Raw genomic sequence first — 19,978 nt, 5'->3', positions numbered from 1 at the left:
CTCCGCCCCGGTGGAGGTTTTCAGCGGAGCGTTTTGTCGCGCGCACCCCATGCATCATCAGAGCTGACGTGGGAACTACGTGAGCACGAATCTGCCGCCACTACACCCGTGACGAGTGACGAGTCTCTACGTAAGTAAGACTACGGTACGTTATTGCTGGCATGTCGAACATTAGCCGGGAAAAACGGACAGGGAAGCGGATGTAACTTCACGCAGCAGTGTCCCGAGTTTACAGAGCGTTTACAGGGAGCTCGCGGCGATAGACACTTTAACTAACCATAACCCCTAACTAACTCCAACTCTAACCCTAACAAACCCTAACCCTAACCCTAACTCTAACCCCAACCCTAACTCTAACCCCTAACCCCTAACCCTAACTAAACCCAGTGTTGCCGCTTACTGCCACCTAACCCAACATCTATCCAAACACTTTAGCAGATTATCATATAATGCGTAGTGGTAAAACAACTGGAGAACATTTAACTAGGGCTGTCTCATTTACCTTGCACGAGATTTTGGGAAATAATGCTGTTAATCTGGCTAGCTATCCTTAAATTAAAAATGTCGAGATTCAGATACACAGACTTGGCCCTTGACGTTCCGTGTTCATCTGGAAACTAGAATTAGGAATAACTGCAGGTGTCAAGAAGAGCTGGATTATCAATCAATATTGTATCGCTAAAATCGCCAAAATAATTTAAAACTCAAATTCACATGAAAGGCATAAGAGTTTACTAATAATATGTAATAATACACAGGTCTGTGTAGATACCAGGCCAAGGTAAGGACCTATATTGACGTGGAGCTAGATATCCAGTTCAATTATGATTCTGATTTTTAACTGGAAACAACAGCGTTCTTCCACCACCACCACCTTTAGCTCTGGGTGCATTAACCAGCAGGCTAACCTAATTCTAACAGTCACTGAAGTTTGCTAAAAGTCATGCAGAATACAAAGAAAGGATGTTATGTGAGTAGGTAAAGATGAACATTAATTACAAACTTGCTGAAACTCATTTTGTGTGATTGCTTTATGATTTTGTATTTTGACTTATTTTGTTGTAAGGCTGAAGTTTAGGTTAGTCTGAGGGTCTGAGGTTAGGATTACAGGGTCTGAGGTTAGGATAAGGGGATCTGAGGTTAGGATTAGAGGGTTAGTTTATTTGTGTATTGTGTTATATCCAGACGTCTAACATGCGTGGCTGAGAAAGAGGAAGCGAACTTTCTCGACTGTTACTGTCCACATACTCCAACCAAGACATGAGTGTATTAGAACTGTGTGATCTAAAATAGGGTTAACATCCCACTCAAACTGGGACTTATTTAAGTGATGGCTTTAATCTGTCTTTGGAAAGATAACCTTCTTTTTATCATGAACAGTGACATTGTGATATGCAAATTCATACGACCTGATATCGCCAACATGCTGTACGGTTGGTGTAGAATGTACAAGTCTGTGGATGATACTTTATGGCTGTGATATTAATATATATGACGATACTGAAACTTACAGTAACAAAAGGTCTTAAACTGTGTTTCTGCAAGAAAAAAACAGCGCTTCATTTCCATGTGTTTATATATATATAAATATATATAAAACACACACACACACACACATTATACATCATTCATACATACATGCATATATACATATTACTCTACCACCCTGAACCATTAATGCAAGGAAGGATGGATCCATGCTTTCATGTTGTTTACACCATATTCTGACCTTAGCATCCTAATGTCGCACCTGAAATTGAGACTTATCAGACCAGGCAATGTTTTTCAAATATGCTATTGTCCAGTTTTGGTAAGCATATGTGAATTGTAGCCTCAGTTACCTGTTCTTAGCTGAAGGTGCATCACACAGTGTGGTCTTCTTCTGTAGTCCATCTGCTTCAAGGCTCAACATGTTGTACATTCAGAGATGCTCTTCTGTATAACTCAGTTGTAATGAGAGTTATTTGAGTTACTTTTGCCTTTCTAGCAGCTTTGGCCATTCTCCTCTGACCTCTGGCATCAACAAGACTGGGGTTAGGGTTATATAAATAGGGTTAGGGTTATATAACTAGGTTTAGGGTTAGGGTTATATAACTAGGGTTAGGGTTATATAACTAGGGTTATGGTTATATAATGGGTTAGGGTTATATAACTAAGTTTTGGGTCAGGGTTAGGGTTATATAACTAGGGTTAGGGTTATATAATTAGGGTTAGGGTTTTGGTTATATAACAAGGGTAAGCATTGATTGGGTTAACTAATGATGATGTCCTACCACTCCACCCACACCTATCATGATGATGTCCTACCTGAATGGAAGCAGGTGTGATGGACACTGTCTCATATTATGTCCACCTGGCTTTAGTGCCACCTCTCACTAAGGTTAGGGTTAGGGTCAGACACAACACTTCCTCTCTGCTTGGTTGCTAGGCCCATTACTATGGAGACGGTGACAGCGACGCAGCAGTGGCAGGAAGACAGTGTGGCTGAGACTGGGACTCAGATTCAGACTGACTCAGAGTCACTGACACAAGTACACACACTCACTGACTGACTGAGAGTGACTGACACGGGTGTATACATACACACGCACACACAGACTGACTCAGAGTCACTGACACAGGTACACACATTCACTATACACAAGTACATACACACGCACACACACTCACTTTACACAGGCACATATGCACACACACACACACACACACACACACACACACACACACAGGTACAAACACTCTAAGAATTACATTCCTGTCTCCACTAGCCTCATGTCCTCACTGCTATAACTGCCTGTATTGTAGATCCCTAGATCATGTTTTCAAAACTCTTTAGTATCAGCACTAACCACAAGTTTAAATAGATTTAACAATACTAATGTGATCAAACTGGACTTTAGTTTTTGTTGTTGCCAGTGAGTGAATTCGCTGGTTCTCTCACTATCTGTGTGTGTGTGTGTGTGTGTGTGTGTGTGTGTGTAAGGTGAATGAGAGTGTAGCAAGTGTGGAAGTAGCAACATTACCTGGAGGCCAGATGCTGCAGGAGCAGAGAGTCATCCAGACTACACAGCCCTCTGTCATTCAGTCACTTCAGATACAGACAATACAGGTAACACACACACACACAGTCAGGCAGGCAGGCACACACATGTAAATGTAAAAATGAACATGTACACACACACACATACACTTGTGTGCACATACACATCACAGATACAGACAGAGTTTACAGATTTGCCAGGTGTGAGGGAGCTTTCTTTTATTGCATACGCAAAACCTGGGTCAGTACAGTGCAGACCTGGGTCAGTACAGTGCAGACCTGGGTCAGTACAGTGCAGACCTGGGTCAGTACAGTGCAGACCGGGGTCAGTACAGTGCTGGACTGGCAACAAAACCTTTCCTAAATGATTGCTCAACCCCAACCATGAGAGGCTAAACTGCAGACAAGGGAAATGGAAGTATTTACTGACTTTCTAACTTTATTGACTTCTGGGTCGCAAGTACGCTGATCGCGTTTGGCTGGCAGTTTTCTCTGGCTTCTACTTTTTTTCTTCGTGTTTTTCCCTTTTTGTCTGATTAATGGTTTATTGTTCATGCTGAGTCAATCCTCCTGCTCGATTCTTTGGTAGCTCAGTGGTTAAGGTGCTTGACTTGTAATCAGATGGTTGCTGGTTCAAGTCCTACCACTGCCAAGTTGCCATTGTTGGGCCCCTGAGCAAGACCCTTAACCCTCAATTGCTCAAGTTGTACTCAATCATAATTGTAAGTTGCTTTAGATAAAAGGGTGAGCTGTAAAGGTACTCATGCTAGAACTGCCAAATGCAATCTTTTTTTCCTTGGAACTGCCTAATGTGAACATTTCCTCCTCAAATTCATGCCTGGCATTATCCTACTTCATCTGAGTATGTCTTCATTCTCTTGCATGTTGTGTGTTTTTATATTGTCTTGAAGAGTATACAAAACTGTCTTGACATTTGTAGGTGGTTGTGATGTGTAGGCTAACATGGTTTATCTAACAGTGTCTGAGAGCTGATATGGCTGTGCTTCACTAGTCAGCTTTTAATGGCTGCATTGTGTATCCTTGGGTTTATTAGTGAAGTTCATCACTGGATTATTAACGTCTCCGAAGCGTTTTTGCTACTCAACATGGCAGTCTCCTACACTGTACACTTCCTGAACTGCTTCATCTTAAGGACAGATACTACAGTCTTTTTAACTGTATTAACCTCAGAATAGTTCACTGTCCACATTACACACACCACGGATCACGTCCTTCACCTTCTGTGAACTATAATATTCCTGGACCTGGATGTATCCCTCATATATGGAGTCTAAATCATCATTGCTCCACTGCCCAGTGGTCAGTTGACCACTGTGCCATTCCCTAGAACTACTGACTGGTGTGTTATGCTTGTCTGTATCTCTGCCATGCATATAGACACAAAGCCTTAATCTTCACTCTCTGAATAACAAAGCAATGTTTATTGTGGATGTCATACTGGATCATAATATTGACTTCATGTTACTGTCTGAAACCTGGCAGCCACCAGGCGAATATCTCGTGCTGAATGAAACCACACCTCCTGGGTTTCATCATGTGAATCAGCTACGCATCACAGGTTGGAGGTGGACTGGCAGGTCTCTGCCAGTTTACTTATAAGGTCCATAGTGTGTTCATTCACTGAACATTTTCCTTTGAATGTCTTGCTCTGAAAATAGCAGGCTCAAAGCCCTTACTGAGGTTGCGTCTGCCGCTGACTAAATCTAGTACTTGTTTTTCTATCTGCACTGTCTGAATTCCTAGTAAATCAAGACTCAACTAAATGTTCACGCTGCTGATTTTCTCGACCTGTTACACTGCTTTGATCTCACCCAACATGTAGCCTCTGCCACCCACACTAAGGGTCATATCCTCAATCTTCTGTGTACAACTCCTTCTTTCTCACCTTCTAATGTGCACACTGCTGATTTTCACATCTCTGACCATAGAGCTGTTTTGTTTGATCTGTCCCTGTCTCTCCACTCCATGAGGACACACACCTTTAGGAATATTAGAAATATCAGTCTATCAACTTTTATGAACACCCTGGACCAGTTTCCATCACCCGAGGCCCTAGTCAATCATTACACTGTCTCAGTTGCATTTAACCAGCATACTTCTCTTTGAACATGATTTGTGACTTTCCGCCACCCTGCCCCGTGTTCACCTGTGAACTTCAACTGTAGTGCCTTGGTAAGAAAACTAACCTGACAGTAATCCAAGAGCCTTCTTCTCCACAATTAAGTTGCTGCAGCCTGCTTGTAGTTTCCCTTTAGCCCTTCAACTGCCATCTGTGATGATGTTTTGATGGTCTTCACTGAGAAGGTTAACATTCACTTTAATGTTCTCACTTCTGCTGGCCCCTTTGATCTCACTCCTCCTGCCCTTCTGCTGTTAACCTCCTTTCCACTTTTCACAAGGTCAGTGAGAGTTTTATAACCAGGATCATCATTGGCTCTAAAGCAACTACTTGTACTTTACACCCTCTGCCTTACCCCTAATTAGAGCTTGCCAGCCTTCACTTTGCCCACTCAGGACACAGGAACTGGAACGGGCACAGGAACAGACTGGGTGGTGTCCTTCACGCCGGAAACATTTATTTACATTTACAGCATTTAGCAGATGCTCTTATCCAGAGTGACTTACAAAGGTGCTTTGTTATTAGCCAGAACAGTAGGTTAGAGTCCATGATACCAATGAACTAGAAAACTGTTGAAATACAGGGATCACAGCTGATGCCTAGAAGTGCAAAATACATAAGCTCCATCTCAGTCTACATCAGTGCAATAAACAATACCCTACTATAAGTTCTAGTTAGTCAGCATAGGAGGCAGGTCAGTGGTCATTTAAATAATAATAATAATAATAATAATAATAATAATAATGAGAGCACACGAGTACCACAGATTATGTATGCATTCACTTTACCTACTCACGTCTTGTGCTGCGGGTCACTCCTTCCTGCAGTGTTGATCAAGACAGGCAGACTCATAGCACTAACCTGGGGTCTTACCTGCAAAAAATGGCTGAAAAGGAAACTACCTGCTTTGATTTCCATGAACGATGAGACACCCTTATACCCGCAGCACCAGGAGGTTTGATGTCTGTGGCTTGATGACAGTGAGACGTAACACACTCGGACTGTGTGGAAACAGACAGAGTTTCATCCCAGCGGAACAACCACATACCAGAGTCTCACTCTCTTGCTGCAGCCATAGGTGACTGGTTATTCTGTAACGTGGAGCGATCACGAGGCAGACGCATACGCTGAGAAGAGAAAGATTTATTACGGACAAATCCATATTCAGAGTCTTTAGAACATTTCAGGGAATACATGATCAACAAAAAGGAAACAAAACACACATTGACAAAAAGGGGATGCAGGCTATAACAAAAATACAAGTAAAAATAAGAATTAAAACTAAAGACTAGTGAATACAAACAGGCAGAGAAACATGAGGCTTTAAACACAAACAGTGGCTAGGAATAACACACAGGCTAGGAATTACAATAACCAGCAAACACACAGGCAACAAGGCAGGGTTTAAAAACATGTACTAATAAGATTTAACTAGACACAGATGCAACTCATGAGGGGTGGAGAAAACGAAACTAAGGAATGGAACCACAAGGAAGTAAAGCCAAACAAAGACACGAGACAGGGAAACTAAGACAGTGGGACGCCAATGATGACACTCTGTGACTCCATAACCTTGTTGTTATCATGGACAAGCTCTCTTGAGGCCCACATTAATAACATTACCAAAACCGCCTGATTCCACCTTAAGAATACTGCAAGACTGCATCCTTCACTCCCTGATTCAGTAGCTGAAACTCAAATTCATGTTTTTATTACATCCAGACTGGATTACTGCAATTCCGTTCTGTTTGGGCTCCCTGCTAGTCTACTCAAGAAGCTCCATTACATACACAATTCAGAGGCAAGAGTTCTCACGCACACCAGATCATGGGAACACGTAACCCGAAGTTAAAAAACATACACTGGCTTCTGGTTTGGTTCGTTATCGCATACTCCTGGTTTTTAAATCTTTACATGGTCTGGTTCCTGATTAGCTCTCCACTCTGTTGTCCAGACACAATCCCTCACGCTGGCTCTGGTCTGCCAATGCTCATTTGGTCTCTATTCATCCTGCCAAATTACACATGTATGGTGATGAAGCCTTTAAGCGTTGCAGGCCCAAAACTATGGAACTCCATCCCGCTTATCAATCAAATGCATTATTATTATTAATAATATTGGTAAGTTACAGATTTACCAGGTATGGGGAGTTTTGCAGATTTATCGGGATTGGGGGGAGTTGGTGATGGAGGGACAGTTTCAGTCGGGTGACATCCCTACAGGGAGACCATTTTTAGGGGAACAGATTTCCTGAGCACAGGTTCAGTGATGAGATATGCCCCAAGAAGTTATATTCTCTGTACTTTCTCTGATTTATTTATTTTTGTATTCTTCTTCATCAAGGGAATTAAACCCCTCAGGCTCTGAAGCTCTGTTATCTTTGTCACAAATTTCCTAAATCGTAATTGCTGTACTTTTTGTACATTTTAGCTAGCTAGCTAAATGTCGATTGAACAAGGAAGGAAATATTTATCCTTAGTGATTTCATGATTGTGTATTGGTTAGTTTCACACAAATTGACACACAAATTCATCAATCACACACGGTGATTAGATGGATAATACCTGAGTGACACAGACATACGAATCACACAGTGAGAAGTGGATGAAGTGTAATTTAACCTATACTCTAACCTCTATATCTAACTGCTATTAGGCTCTTTAGTCTAACTATTGGCAAGATTGAAAGTGCAAATTCCACAGATTCATTAAATGCTGTCTTATTGCAAAGATATTAATAAAAACATAGAGAAACATTGAAGCAGACGTGCCAGCGCACCTGTTGACCACATCGGGTTAATGTGCACTAGGGTTTACCCTAGTCCTTATCCTAATCCTATCCCTACTCTTCATTAATATGCACTAGAGTTAATCCTAGTCCTAATACTAATCCTAACCCTACTCTTCATTAATGTGCAGTAAGGTTAATCCTAGTCCTAACCCTACTCTTCATTAATGTGCTCTAGTGTTAAGACTAGTCCTAACCCTAATCCTAACCCTACTTTTCATTAATGTGCAGTAGGGTTAATCCTAGTCCTAACTCTAATCCTAACCCTACTCTTCATTAATTTGCACTACTCCATGCTTTTGTTTTGTGTGTTCAGTCTGCTGCAGCCGAGGCTGAGCGGGCAGATGTTTCAGACACACAGAAGAGGAGAGAACTTCTCTTTAGACGCCCTTCCTACCGGTGAGATGATGTTTATCCATACCTTTTTAAATTTGCTAACTGTAAACATAATACATCCTCTTAAATATATATTATGATATTAAATTATACATAGGTCTTTCATGTCTCTGAAGACCGCAGTTACTAAATACCAAAGGGGAGCTGAATTCACATGATCTGACTTGATCACTAAAACTCAAATATTTGTTGACCTGAAATTAAAATTTCACTCCAGACCTGCTGGAACAGACTGAGATATGCTTATAACAGACTTACTCGCATTCTGTTATACACTGCTAAATATCTCAAAGTGGAAATGTCATTCAGTTATTGTCCAATCATGCGGAGACTTTTTTGTTTAGTTAATTGTTTGTTTATGCAGAAAGATCTTAAATGAGCTTTCGTCCGACACTCCTGCTGTGCCAAAGATTGAGGAAGAAGAGAAGCTCGAGGGAGATACACTTCCTTCTTCCAGCGTTTCCACGGTGACTGTGCCATCATCCATCTATCAGACCAGCTTGGGGCAATACAGTATGTATACATATATGTATTTCTGTAAAAGTGGTTATGTAATACAGTATGTACACGTATATGTACATGTGTATAAGTGTATGTGTAGTGCAGTTTTACATATATATCTAAATTCACACACAGAAGGGTAAAAGCCATTATATATCAGAGCTCTCCCAATCTTGTCTCTGTAGTTGCTATAACTCAGGGTGGAGCGATCCAGATTAGAGGTGCAGCAGCGGACAGTCTGCAGGGGATTCAGGCTCTGACTCTGCCCAGTCCTGCGGTACCCCAGCCAGGAGCTTCCATCCTACAGCACACCCCTCAGGCTGGAGACCCTGCACAGCAGCTGCTGCTGTCTGCTGGACAGGTGCTTGTTCAAGGTAAGATCTTCAGGTTCTGTCTCTTTGTTGTCTGCCTCTCTTAGATTCTTTGTCTGTTTTCAGTATAGAAGCACTAAAACTCCACTGAGCAAAGAGTTGAGGACAGCAGTGTAATATGTCCTTTTAAAGTTATGACTTTGTCATTTTGTTTTTATTAAAATAAAAAAAATTATCCTTGTGATTAGAGAAGAGAGTTGAAAGCTATACTAATCCCAAATGAAAACTGTGGTTGTGTATCCACATCTTGGTGTGGTTGTGTATCCACATCTTGGCGTGGTTGTGTATCCACATCTTGGTGTGATTATGTTTTCACATTTTGGTGTGGTTGTGTAACAGTGATGATTTAAAAGCATGACTCTAATGTTGGCACTGTGACACAGTAATGCTGTGTGTGTGTGTGTGTGTGTGTGTGTGTGTGTGTGTGTGTGTGTGTGTGTGTGTGTGTGTGTGTGTGTGTGTGTGTTCCACTGCTCACTGTAGTGTTTTAGGCCATTTCCTACAGCACTGATGAAAATTAATAAATGTCTTTCTGCTTACATGGTAATTACTGGCTGGTCTCCAAGCTGTAGAGGCATCTGTCATCTCGTTGGGGAGAAAGCAGTGAGAAGGCTGCAGCATCCTCATTTGTTCAGCTGGGTCCAGGTTAGGGTTCTCCAGATGGGTCAGGGTTCTCCAGATGGGTCAGGGTTCTTGGGATGGGTCAGGTTTAGGTTTCTCCAGATGGATTATGGCTTGGGTTCTCCAGATGGATTATGGTTTGGGTTCTCCAGATGGATTATGGTTTGGGTTCTCCAGATGGGTCAGGGTTAGGGTTCTCCAGATGGATTATGGTTAGGGTTCGACAGCTGCTGGTTTGGTTTGTAAGCCACACAACAAAGGTGCATAGACTATACAGACAATGCAGGCAATGCTGAATAGTTATGTGTGTGGGCATATTTATGTATGCTATATTTTATCTGATGTAAATCCAGGTCCAAGACAAATAAATTCATTAACTAAAAATCTTTCTATAATAACATGAGCAAGCTAGGAGCAAGCACCTTATTAAATTCATCATTGACAAATAAGTACGTAGTGAGCTACATCGTGAGTTATGTAACCAGCTAAGATCGCTAGCTAGCTACCTGAATTGTTTTAATTAAAGTTTCTAAAGTTGGCTGTAATTGTGTAGGTGCAACATAGAGTTAACAATGCAGCTTCTACTAAATCAAAACATAATCAACCATGGTTGAAATAAAATTTTACTGTGCAGTAACTAGTTGTAGAAAAATAATTAATAAAACATTGGACCATATAGTCCCTACCACTTAGCCTCACCCTACCCTACCAGGTGGAAGGGTGTCCTGATTCTTGAGATACAGGGGGAAGGTGAAGTGTTAGGTCTACATGGTCCTCCAAACTGAGGTTTTTCAGAGGCACACTCTAAACGGCTTGTTGTGAAAAATTGTCCCAGAATGCCTTGCAAGTCACCGGTAATGTGACTGCTCAAACAATGAAAGTATTTGCTTTGAAAATAAAGATGTAAAAATTACAATTTCCATGGTACTATCTTACTTCATTGTTGTTTTGATGTATTGTGGTCATTTTTTAATAAGAACCATAAAGAAATTGCTAGTTGTATGCCGATATCTCAGCAGCTAGCTAGCTAATGTTACATGCTTATTGCTGATTTGTGCATGACAATCCTGCATTTTGACATACATTCATAGGTTTTCTTTATTGTCATAGTACTATGTATACCACAAAATTAAGGTGCACAACTTGACAGAAATCTTATGTTAAAACACAACAAAATAAAAATAGAACTGAAAAATACAGATATATACAATTCGCAAAGTGGGTGTCTACATATACATTCTCTACTAATGCGGGATGGCAGGTGAGTCCCCTATAATGTTGGATGGCGGGTGAGTCCTCTATAATGTGGGATGGCGGGTGAGTCCTCTATAACGCGGGATGGTGAGTGGATCCTCTTTGATTACGTAGCTAGCTACTGGTTATAGTTCTTATTTTACTAGCTTGTCATGTATCTAACTAACTAGTAGTGCTAACTTTTACTAATAACCAATGTCCTAGCTAAGCTAGCTAATGCATTTGCTTTGGTGGTCTGTGTTTTTGGTAGGTTAAGCATATGTGTCGAGGTTATGTGTGTCTAGCCTTAAAATGTAGGCATTATCAATACCTTCTCTTCTGCGTGGCTGACTTCTGTGAATTTCTTAACTAATTAACTAATTTAATACTAATTAAGAACACCAGTTTGGGGAGCGTGGAGCCACTGGGTGTATGTGCGCCGCTATCTTCATGTCACATTCCCACACTCTGAAGACATATAATATCCAAAAAGAAGTAGTCCAGTCCACACCTCTACCTCTCCTCTAATATCAGTGCAGACTGGCAGGGTTGGTGAACTTTACCCCTCCTCTAATATCAGTGCAGACTGGCAGGGTTGCCTATGGAGCACTACTAATAATTAAGCAATGTGTTTTTTAAAAATTGTTGATGTTAAAGTTAAAGTTGTGAACTGCTGGCAACTGCAAAAGGATGCCAACAGCCAATGAAAAAGATCATGACAGCTGAGGACACCATATTATGCTATCAGTGACTAATGATGTATCAGGACTAATGATGTAAAAGGTTGTCCCATTTCATAGGAGAAGAGTTCAGCTACTACCCCCTGTGACTCAGAGGCAAGGGGACACCCAAATACAGGGGTAGGAGTAAAAATAAGAAATGGGATTGCGCATGAATCTCTATGCAAATCAACTTATAGGAGCAATAAGCCATTTTTCCATTGATTCTTCTTCACATTATAAAACAGCCATTATACTGTCACCTAGTGGCCTGGATGTTTCAGACATTCTGTACTAAATCTATTTTAAATGTGGTGGCCTCCTTGTGGGGGAATCACTCTACGGAGAATAAATGAATCATTTCAGTACTACAAAGCAATCTGATTATTCATGTCATATGAGCTGCACATTTTAGGGAAAAAAACACTGGGCAGTACTAGGTACTGGACTAGTAATCAGAAGGTTGTGCATGGTGAGGTGGTTGTGTGTAGCATGTGTATGGCATAGTGTATGTGTTGGGTGTGGTGTGATGTGATATATGTGTATGGTGTGGTGTGTTTGTGTGTGTGTGTATGGTGTCTCAGTGGTTCAGGTACTGGACTAGTAATCAGAAGGTTGTGCATGGTGAGTTGGTTGTGTGTAGCATGTGTATGGCATAGGGTATGTGTTGGGTGTGGTGTGATGTGTGTGTGTGTGTGTGTGTATGGTGTCTCAGTGGTTCAGGTACTGGACTAGTAATCAGAAAGTTGTGTATGGTGAGGTGGATGTGTATAGGGTGTGTATGGTGTGGTGTGTGTTACGTGGTGTGTGTATGGTGTCTCAGTGGTTCAGGTACTGGACTAATAATCAGAAGGTTGGGCATGGTGAGGTGGATGTGTGTAGGGTGTGGTGTGTGTATTGGACTTGTAATCAGAAGGTTGCCACTTCGAGCCCCACCACTGCCAAGTTGCTACTGTTTGTCCCTTGAGCAAGGCCCTTAACTTAACTTATTCAGTTATAATTGAAAGTTGCTTGGATAAAAGCATCAGCTAAATGCAATTATTATATTTATGGCATTTAGCTGACACTTTTATCCAAAGCAACTTACAATTATGAGTACAACTTGAACAATTGAGGGTTAAGGGTCTTGCTTAGGGGCACACTAGTGGCAGGGTTTGAACCAGCAACCTTCTGATTACAAGTCCAGTACCTTAAGCACTGAGCTACCACTGCCTATAGAGCCTTATATATAGCCTTATATATATAATATATAGCTGATGCTAGCAGTTAGATGGTAATATGCTAAGGCTTACTAAATTAAGCTATTTACCAAGCTAAGTGAACATCAACTGTGGTACTAGTACGCTGAAAACAGACTGACTGGTTTAGAGGGGAGGTCTGTCTGCATCTGGTTTAGAGGCTGCTAGCTACATCAGCAGGTGTGTGAGTGATTTGTAAAAGCTGTCAGTAAAGCATCCTTGAGTTTGACAAAGGCGCTATATAATAGGCGCTAATAGTAATAATAATAATTACAATGTCAAAGTAGTCAGATCTCCAAATAAGCTGTTCACTAATATGCCTGATCAATAACTAAAAACCTCTGAGAACAGATGGCCATCGTAACATGATTAAATTGATTCACATAGGGACTTAAATAGATGCCACCAGTATTGTGAAACTTTTATTTTAAAGGACATGGAACATATGCAAAATCACTGTGTAAGGATAAAAGTGCTGTAGAATAATGTTTCATACACATACAAGCAATATATTGATATATTTTATTAATTTGATTAGCTGTTAAAGACGTGAGACTCTATCTAAATAGCACACATCTCCACTAACATTGCCAAAGTGCTCATGGATCTTCATGATGTCATCTTTGTTTACAAACTTTGAAAGGATCTATATATTTATTTTATATATATATATATATATATATATATATATATATATATATATATACACACACACACACACACACACACAGTAGTCAATGCCTTATATGCAGAATAAAAAGGTAAAAACATGTGAGATGTTACGTGTGAAACTGGTTTATTTGAACATTTGCCATTAGCGGAGTGTACAATTATGTCCAGAAAATGTAATCAGTCAATGGCCGGAGCCCAGTTAATAAGTACTAAGGTTGCAGAATTCAAAATTCCTATATTTATGAAACTTTTTAGGAAACTATTTTCAGACTGTTCTCCAAACAATCCTCAGACATCTGATCTGTCGTGACCGTCACTCAGTGTTCATGTAGTGGAGATCTGGTGTGACAGCTTTTGTTCGGCAGAGGTAAAGCTCAGGTATACAGAAACTAGTTCTCCTGATTACATAACTTGTACAGCATGTCACAATAAGAGCACTTCTGTGTTCTTGATATGCTGTTATCTTAGGAATTTGTCAACAGCTGCTAAAAAGAATGATTTTAGTGATATGCTGTATATGTGGTGAAATGCTGTATATTTGATAATGTACTGTATATTTGGGCTTTAAAATTAAAAGTTGAATGTATTTGTTTGTTTTAATTCTGTTTGTCACTGTGATTGTTTTATTTTGTTTCTTGATGTTCTTGCATATCCAGACAGTTCATCAAATCATTTGTCAGGATATACTACTATCGCTACTACTAATAAACTACTACTACTACTAATATACCACTACTACTACTACTAATAAACTACTACTACTACTAATATACCACTACTACTAATATACTACTACTACTACTACTACTACTACTACTACTAATAATAATAATAATAATAATAATGTATTACTACTTCGACTAATATACTAATAATAATAATAATAATAATAATAATAGTAATAATATACTACAACTTCTACTAATATACTACTAATAATAATGATAGTAATAATATAGTACTACTACTAATAATAATAATAATCTACTACTACTACTATCGCTACTACTACTACTACTAATATACTACTACTACTACTACTACTACTACTATCGCTACTACTACTACTAATATACTACTACTACTACTACTACTAAATAATAATAATAGTAATAATATACTACAACTTCTACTAATATACTAATAATAATAATGATAGTAATAACATAGTACTACTACTACTACTACTAATAATAATAATAATATACTACTACTACTACTAATGCTAATAATAATACTAATAATAACAATAGTAATAATATACTACTACTTCAACTAATATACCACTACTACTACTACTACTACTACTACTACTAATAATAATAATAATAATAAAAATAATAGTAATAATATACTACTACTTTTAATATACTAATAATAATAATAATAATAGTAATAATAATAATAATAGTAATAATATACTACTACTACTACTACTACTACTACTAATGATGATAATAATAGTTCAATATATAAGATGATCCAAAGAGAATGAAGAAAGTTGCTGCACTGAGCAGCCTGAATCTAGACGGAGTGTGTGTGTGTGTGTGTGTGTGTGTGTGTGTGTGTGTGTGTGTGTGTGTGTGTGTGTGTATGTGTGAGTGAGTCACTGTGAGTGTGTGTGTGTGTGTGTGTGTGTGTGTGTGTGTGTTTGTGTGTGTGCATGTGAGAGAGAGAAACAGAGACAGAAGTGAGTTGTAGTAGGTTTATCTCTAATGTAGGTTGTTTATCTTTGTGATGTGGATGGTTTATGAGAGTGCTACACTATCACTTGTGTGGGTAATCACAGCACATGGATGTATGAGTGATTGTGTGTATAAAACGCATGGTAGGATAAAGGCATGTGTTAGCTTGTGTGTTTATAAGATGCATTTAGATGGGTACTGCAGATGTCTTTGTGTGTGTGCAATACACTGGAATGAGAACAACATCCTTTTGTTTGTTCTAAAACACCTTTTTGCGTCATCATCATCTAAAAATACATGAAACTCCACTGGCCTGCTTCCTTCCTGCCATCTCCTCTCCTCAAACACACTGGCCTCATATTAGCCTTAAAAACACCACATTACAGTCATTTATTTATCACAATCACCACATTATAGTCATTTGCATTTAAAAGTTCAATTTTTATGGAGCTGAAAGACTCTCCTGATTCACATTCTTTCTCCCGCTCTCTTTTTCACACACACACACACACACACACACACACACACACACACACACACACACACTGAGAGTTTTTTAGAGACAGTGTGTTATGCCCTGGGATAGTTCAGTGATGTCATAGTGATGTCATAGTGACGCCAATGCCCTTAATTGTAATCTGACTGACTGACAGAGGGAGGGAGAGAAGGGAGGTGGGAGGGAGGATGTGTGTGAGAGAGAGAGAGAGAGAGAGAGAGAGAGAGAGAGAGAGAGAGAGAGAGAGAGAGAGAGAGAGAGAGGAAAAAGGGGGAGAGTTAAACAGTGAGTCACAAGTTAAACTAAGACACAGTGAGAGACTGGCTCTGTGCTTCACAGACACAGGAACAACTTAGACAGTTTCAGAGAGAGGGATAGAGAGAGAAGGAGATAGAGAGACTGGTAAAGCTGTGAGAGAAAGATACCAGTACGGGAACACCACTGGATTATTACACCACAGAGATGGCAGTGACTGGTGATGAGACAGAATCAGGTAAGTGTATGTGTATATGTGTATGCACACATGCGTATGTGTGTGCCTCTGTGTGTGTGTGTGTGTGTGTGTGTGTGTGTGTGTGTGTGTGTGTGTGCGTGTGTGTGTGTGTGTGTGTGCCTCTGTGTGTGTGCGTGTGCATTGTATTGGTTTTTATCAAATGTTATATCCAATCTCTAAGAGGTAGAATTGCCTTGCATTTAGCTGTTTTCAAATATTGTGTGTGGATAGAGAATTTATTCTTAGACTGTAGTGTAATCATAATGAAGGCTTGAAACCTCAGCAATACTTTTAATGGTAATGTAAATGTAGCACATTAACTTGTGTTCTAGAAGTCTGTAGTGATGAAGCAGAGAATAGGAAAGGTGCTGAGAGCAGTGTCTGGTCTGTGCCAGAGGGGATAAGCCACATGTCCATGGAATAGAATGTTAGTGAACCCTTCTGACCGAGTGCCAGAATGAATGAAGCGGGAAATAACTTCTTACCCCCTGCCTCCAACGCCCTCACACACACACACACACACACATACACACACACTCTCTCTCTCTCTCTCTCTCTCTCTCTCTCTCTCTCTCTCTCCCGCCTCCAAACCCCCTTACACACACAAATGCACACACATATACACACACACACACACACACACACACACACACACAGTCATTCTAAATTCTTACTGAAAAAATCACAGTAAGAGCAGCACTCTCGGCTTGTTTGTCCCATAAAACAGAGAGAGGGAGAGAGAGAAAGCAGGAGGGAGGAGGGCTTTTCTGTTGACGTCAGCAAATTTCCTGGAAACGAGTAGAAGCAGAGAGAGAGAGTGAGAATGTGAGAACAGCAGGGTTAGGGTTAGGGAGGGGAACGACGCACACAGTGACGTAAGTGTACTGTCACACTGATAACACACACACGTGCAAGCACACACACACACACACACACACACAAACACACACACATGCGCACACACGCACACACCCATACACATGTGCCGAGGCACTTTTTTACCATTCTCTAGTGTATTCAGACCTTTAACTAGCACAGTCACGGTAGAACTGAATTCTTTATAACCATATTCAGTGTGGTAATAATGAAATACTTAGTTGTGAAGTGTGTTTTTGAAGTTTTGAAGTGTATACTTGTATACTAAAATAACTTAAGACATAGTTCTTGTTGAATTCTTCACTATGGACACAGACAGCATATCTATCTATAGTGTTATCACATTTCCTTCCTAGGTTGTAAATATGTAAATATGTTAATTGGTAATGGTAGAACATCTTCGTAAGGAAAACAAGTTTGAAAAGCACAAAAGCAAAACATTCCTCAGTAATGCCCAGTCCTAACCCTAACCCTAACCTTAACCCCTAACCCTAAGCCGAATGAACCCTCAATTGCTCAACTTGTACTCAGTCATAATTGTATGTCACTTTAGATAAAAGCGTCAGCTAAATGCAGTGAATAACTCCTATGAGAGGGGAAAATGCGCAGTGAATGAACATACATTTTAAATATTTTATTTATCCATGTATTTTTTATTATTATTTTAATTTCATTTAGTGAAGTAACTGAAAATGAGTTTATTATTCCGATACATCTCATAAACATCCCACTAATAACCCAAATATCCCACTAAATCCCCACACATCTCACTAATACCCCATACAGAATAGAGATGACATCATAAAGCATAACTGTTATCTCCTCATTTGCATTCATTGTTGATCAGTGTTCCAAACTTTTCCTGAAGTCTGGTAGTGATTCGGAGCACACTGCACAGATGTGTTTGGGTAGAGTTTGCAGCCCAAATCTGTTCTATCCATGTCTAATGAAACTAGAATATGTGTTAGGAGTTCATTACTGTGCATAACTGCATATATGTTCCTATATAACAAGGCCTTTGGCTTTATGACATAAAATAATTTAGACCAATTATAGCTGCACTTTTTATGACTACCCTGTGCTGATTGCATACTTAATTATGAGTTCTTGGCAGATGATTGGTTGGTTATTAGCTGGTCATTGAGTGGTTGTCAGCAGGTTTTCAGCTGGTTATTGAAGGGTTTTTGGTTGGTTGTCAACTAGCCATTGACCTATTTAAACAGGTCATGGACTTTTACAATTTGTTTAATGTGTTTTTGCCTTCTGTGGTTCTGATCACTTCAGATGTTCAGACATTTATTATTTGTGTGTGATGTGTCTAGCTGCCACGGGAGACATGCCTGCATATCAGATCCGATCCCCGTCGTCAGGGCTACCACAGGGGGTTGTCATGGCAGCATCGCCGGGGGCGATACACAGTCCACAGCAGCAAGCAGAGGAGGCCACACGCAAGAGAGAGGTTCGCCTGATGAAAAACCGGTAGGGCATACACCTACCCTGTGTGTGTGTGTGTGTGTGTGTGTGCGTGCGTGCGTGCGTGCGTGCGTGTATGTATGTATGTATGTGACTCTGTATTTGTGTTTAATTACTGTTGTGTTACTTTTTCTTGTTTGTTTAGTAATAGTGATTTTTGTATTTAGTATTAGTGAGTATTCATATTACGAGATTACGTATTTACGTATTTTTGTGTGTGTGTGTATGTTTGCACATGTGCGTGTGTTTACAGTGAAGCTGCGCGAGAATGCCGGCGGAAGAAGAAGGAATATGTGAAGTGTTTAGAAAACCGTGTTGCTGTGCTGGAAAACCAGAACAAAACTCTAATAGAGGAACTGAAAGCCCTCAAAGACATTTACTGCCACAAGCCTGAGTAACACGCACACACACACACACACACACACACACACACACACACACAAAGATACATGCTTTAAGACTGCAATACACACACATACACATACACACACACAAACACAGATACAGACTGCAATACGCACACACACACAGACAAAGAGATACATACAAATGCACACACCACACACACACACACACACACACACACACACACACACACACAAGCGTATGCATGAGGTTTACAGACCCACCAGGGTTGAAACTACCTTTTCTTGTTTTGTCTCCTGTGGTTGTATTTTTTTGTTTCATGTCATGCACACACACACACACACACACACAGCATTAAAACACATATTGTAAATAAACCATTATTCCCAAGCCATCATCCCTAACCCTCACACTGTCTTCTTAGTACAGACAGCTGTACACAGACACACACACACACACACACACACACACACACACATCCATCAAGGACTTTGTGAATGGAACGGCAGTCTGGATCCTACCATCTGACCTTTCTAGCTGGAGCTGACAGAAGGAGGAAGAGGATTACTTTGGCAAAAGAAAATGAAATACATTGGCTTGTTTGGCATGGGTCCTATTGTTTATTATGCACACGTTTGTGTGTTGGCATGCATGTGTATGTGTGTGTGCATATGCATGTGCGTGTGTGTGTGTCAGTATTTACGGCTGATTTCAATTCAGTAAGTCGTTATAAGCATTTTATAACCAGAGTGTTTAACAGATCATAATTGTTTATAATGGTTTGTGGTTTCATCTTATTGGATCATCCACTTAAAATTTTAGACTTATGTTTATGTTTTGGGTCAATTAGGAAATTTACCAGTTGCAATTG

The 19,978-nt window shown here is 40.0% G+C and overlaps 1 protein-coding gene across 6 annotated transcripts; it reads left to right on the top strand.

Moving 5' to 3' along the window:
• Positions 1-40: 40 nt before the first annotated feature.
• crema (cAMP responsive element modulator a) lies at positions 41-19,211 on the top strand. 6 transcript variants are annotated; one of them, XM_035528047.1, is made up of 7 exons: positions 41-130; positions 2,984-3,109; positions 8,284-8,366; positions 8,728-8,876; positions 9,050-9,238; positions 18,591-18,747; positions 18,995-19,211. In XM_035528047.1, exons 2-7 carry the CDS (start codon positions 3,035-3,037, stop codon positions 19,137-19,139), a joined length of 798 nt encoding a protein of 265 aa, XP_035383940.1. In that variant the 5' UTR covers positions 41-130; positions 2,984-3,034; the 3' UTR covers positions 19,140-19,211. The 6 variants fall into 6 exon arrangements, with proteins under 6 accessions (XP_035383940.1, XP_035383941.1, XP_035383943.1 ...); XM_035528048.1 differs by having other exon boundaries at positions 55-145; XM_035528050.1 differs by lacking the exon at positions 41-130 and adding an exon at positions 156-970 and having other exon boundaries at positions 18,591-18,727; positions 18,995-19,086.
• The last annotated feature ends 767 nt before the right edge of the window (positions 19,212-19,978 follow it).

Source organism: Electrophorus electricus, chromosome 7, assembly GCF_013358815.1.
Source record: "Electrophorus electricus isolate fEleEle1 chromosome 7, fEleEle1.pri, whole genome shotgun sequence".
NCBI classification, from domain to species: domain Eukaryota; kingdom Metazoa; phylum Chordata; class Actinopteri; order Gymnotiformes; family Gymnotidae; genus Electrophorus; species Electrophorus electricus.
The sequence above is the reverse complement of the archived record's forward strand: the minus strand, read 5'-3'. Positions and strand labels throughout refer to the sequence as shown.

Bases quoted from the DNA above. Each gene is read 5' to 3' on its own strand.
- crema (XM_035528046.1), top strand. From the start codon at position 944: ATGCAGAATACAAAGAAAGGATGTTAT. The intron at 8,367-8,727 runs GTGAGATGATGT...TTGTTTATGCAG, and splicing joins TTTAGACGCCCTTCCTACCG to AAAGATCTTAAATGAGCTTT. The intron at 18,748-18,994 runs GTAGGGCATACA...GTGTGTTTACAG, and splicing joins GTTCGCCTGATGAAAAACCG to TGAAGCTGCGCGAGAATGCC.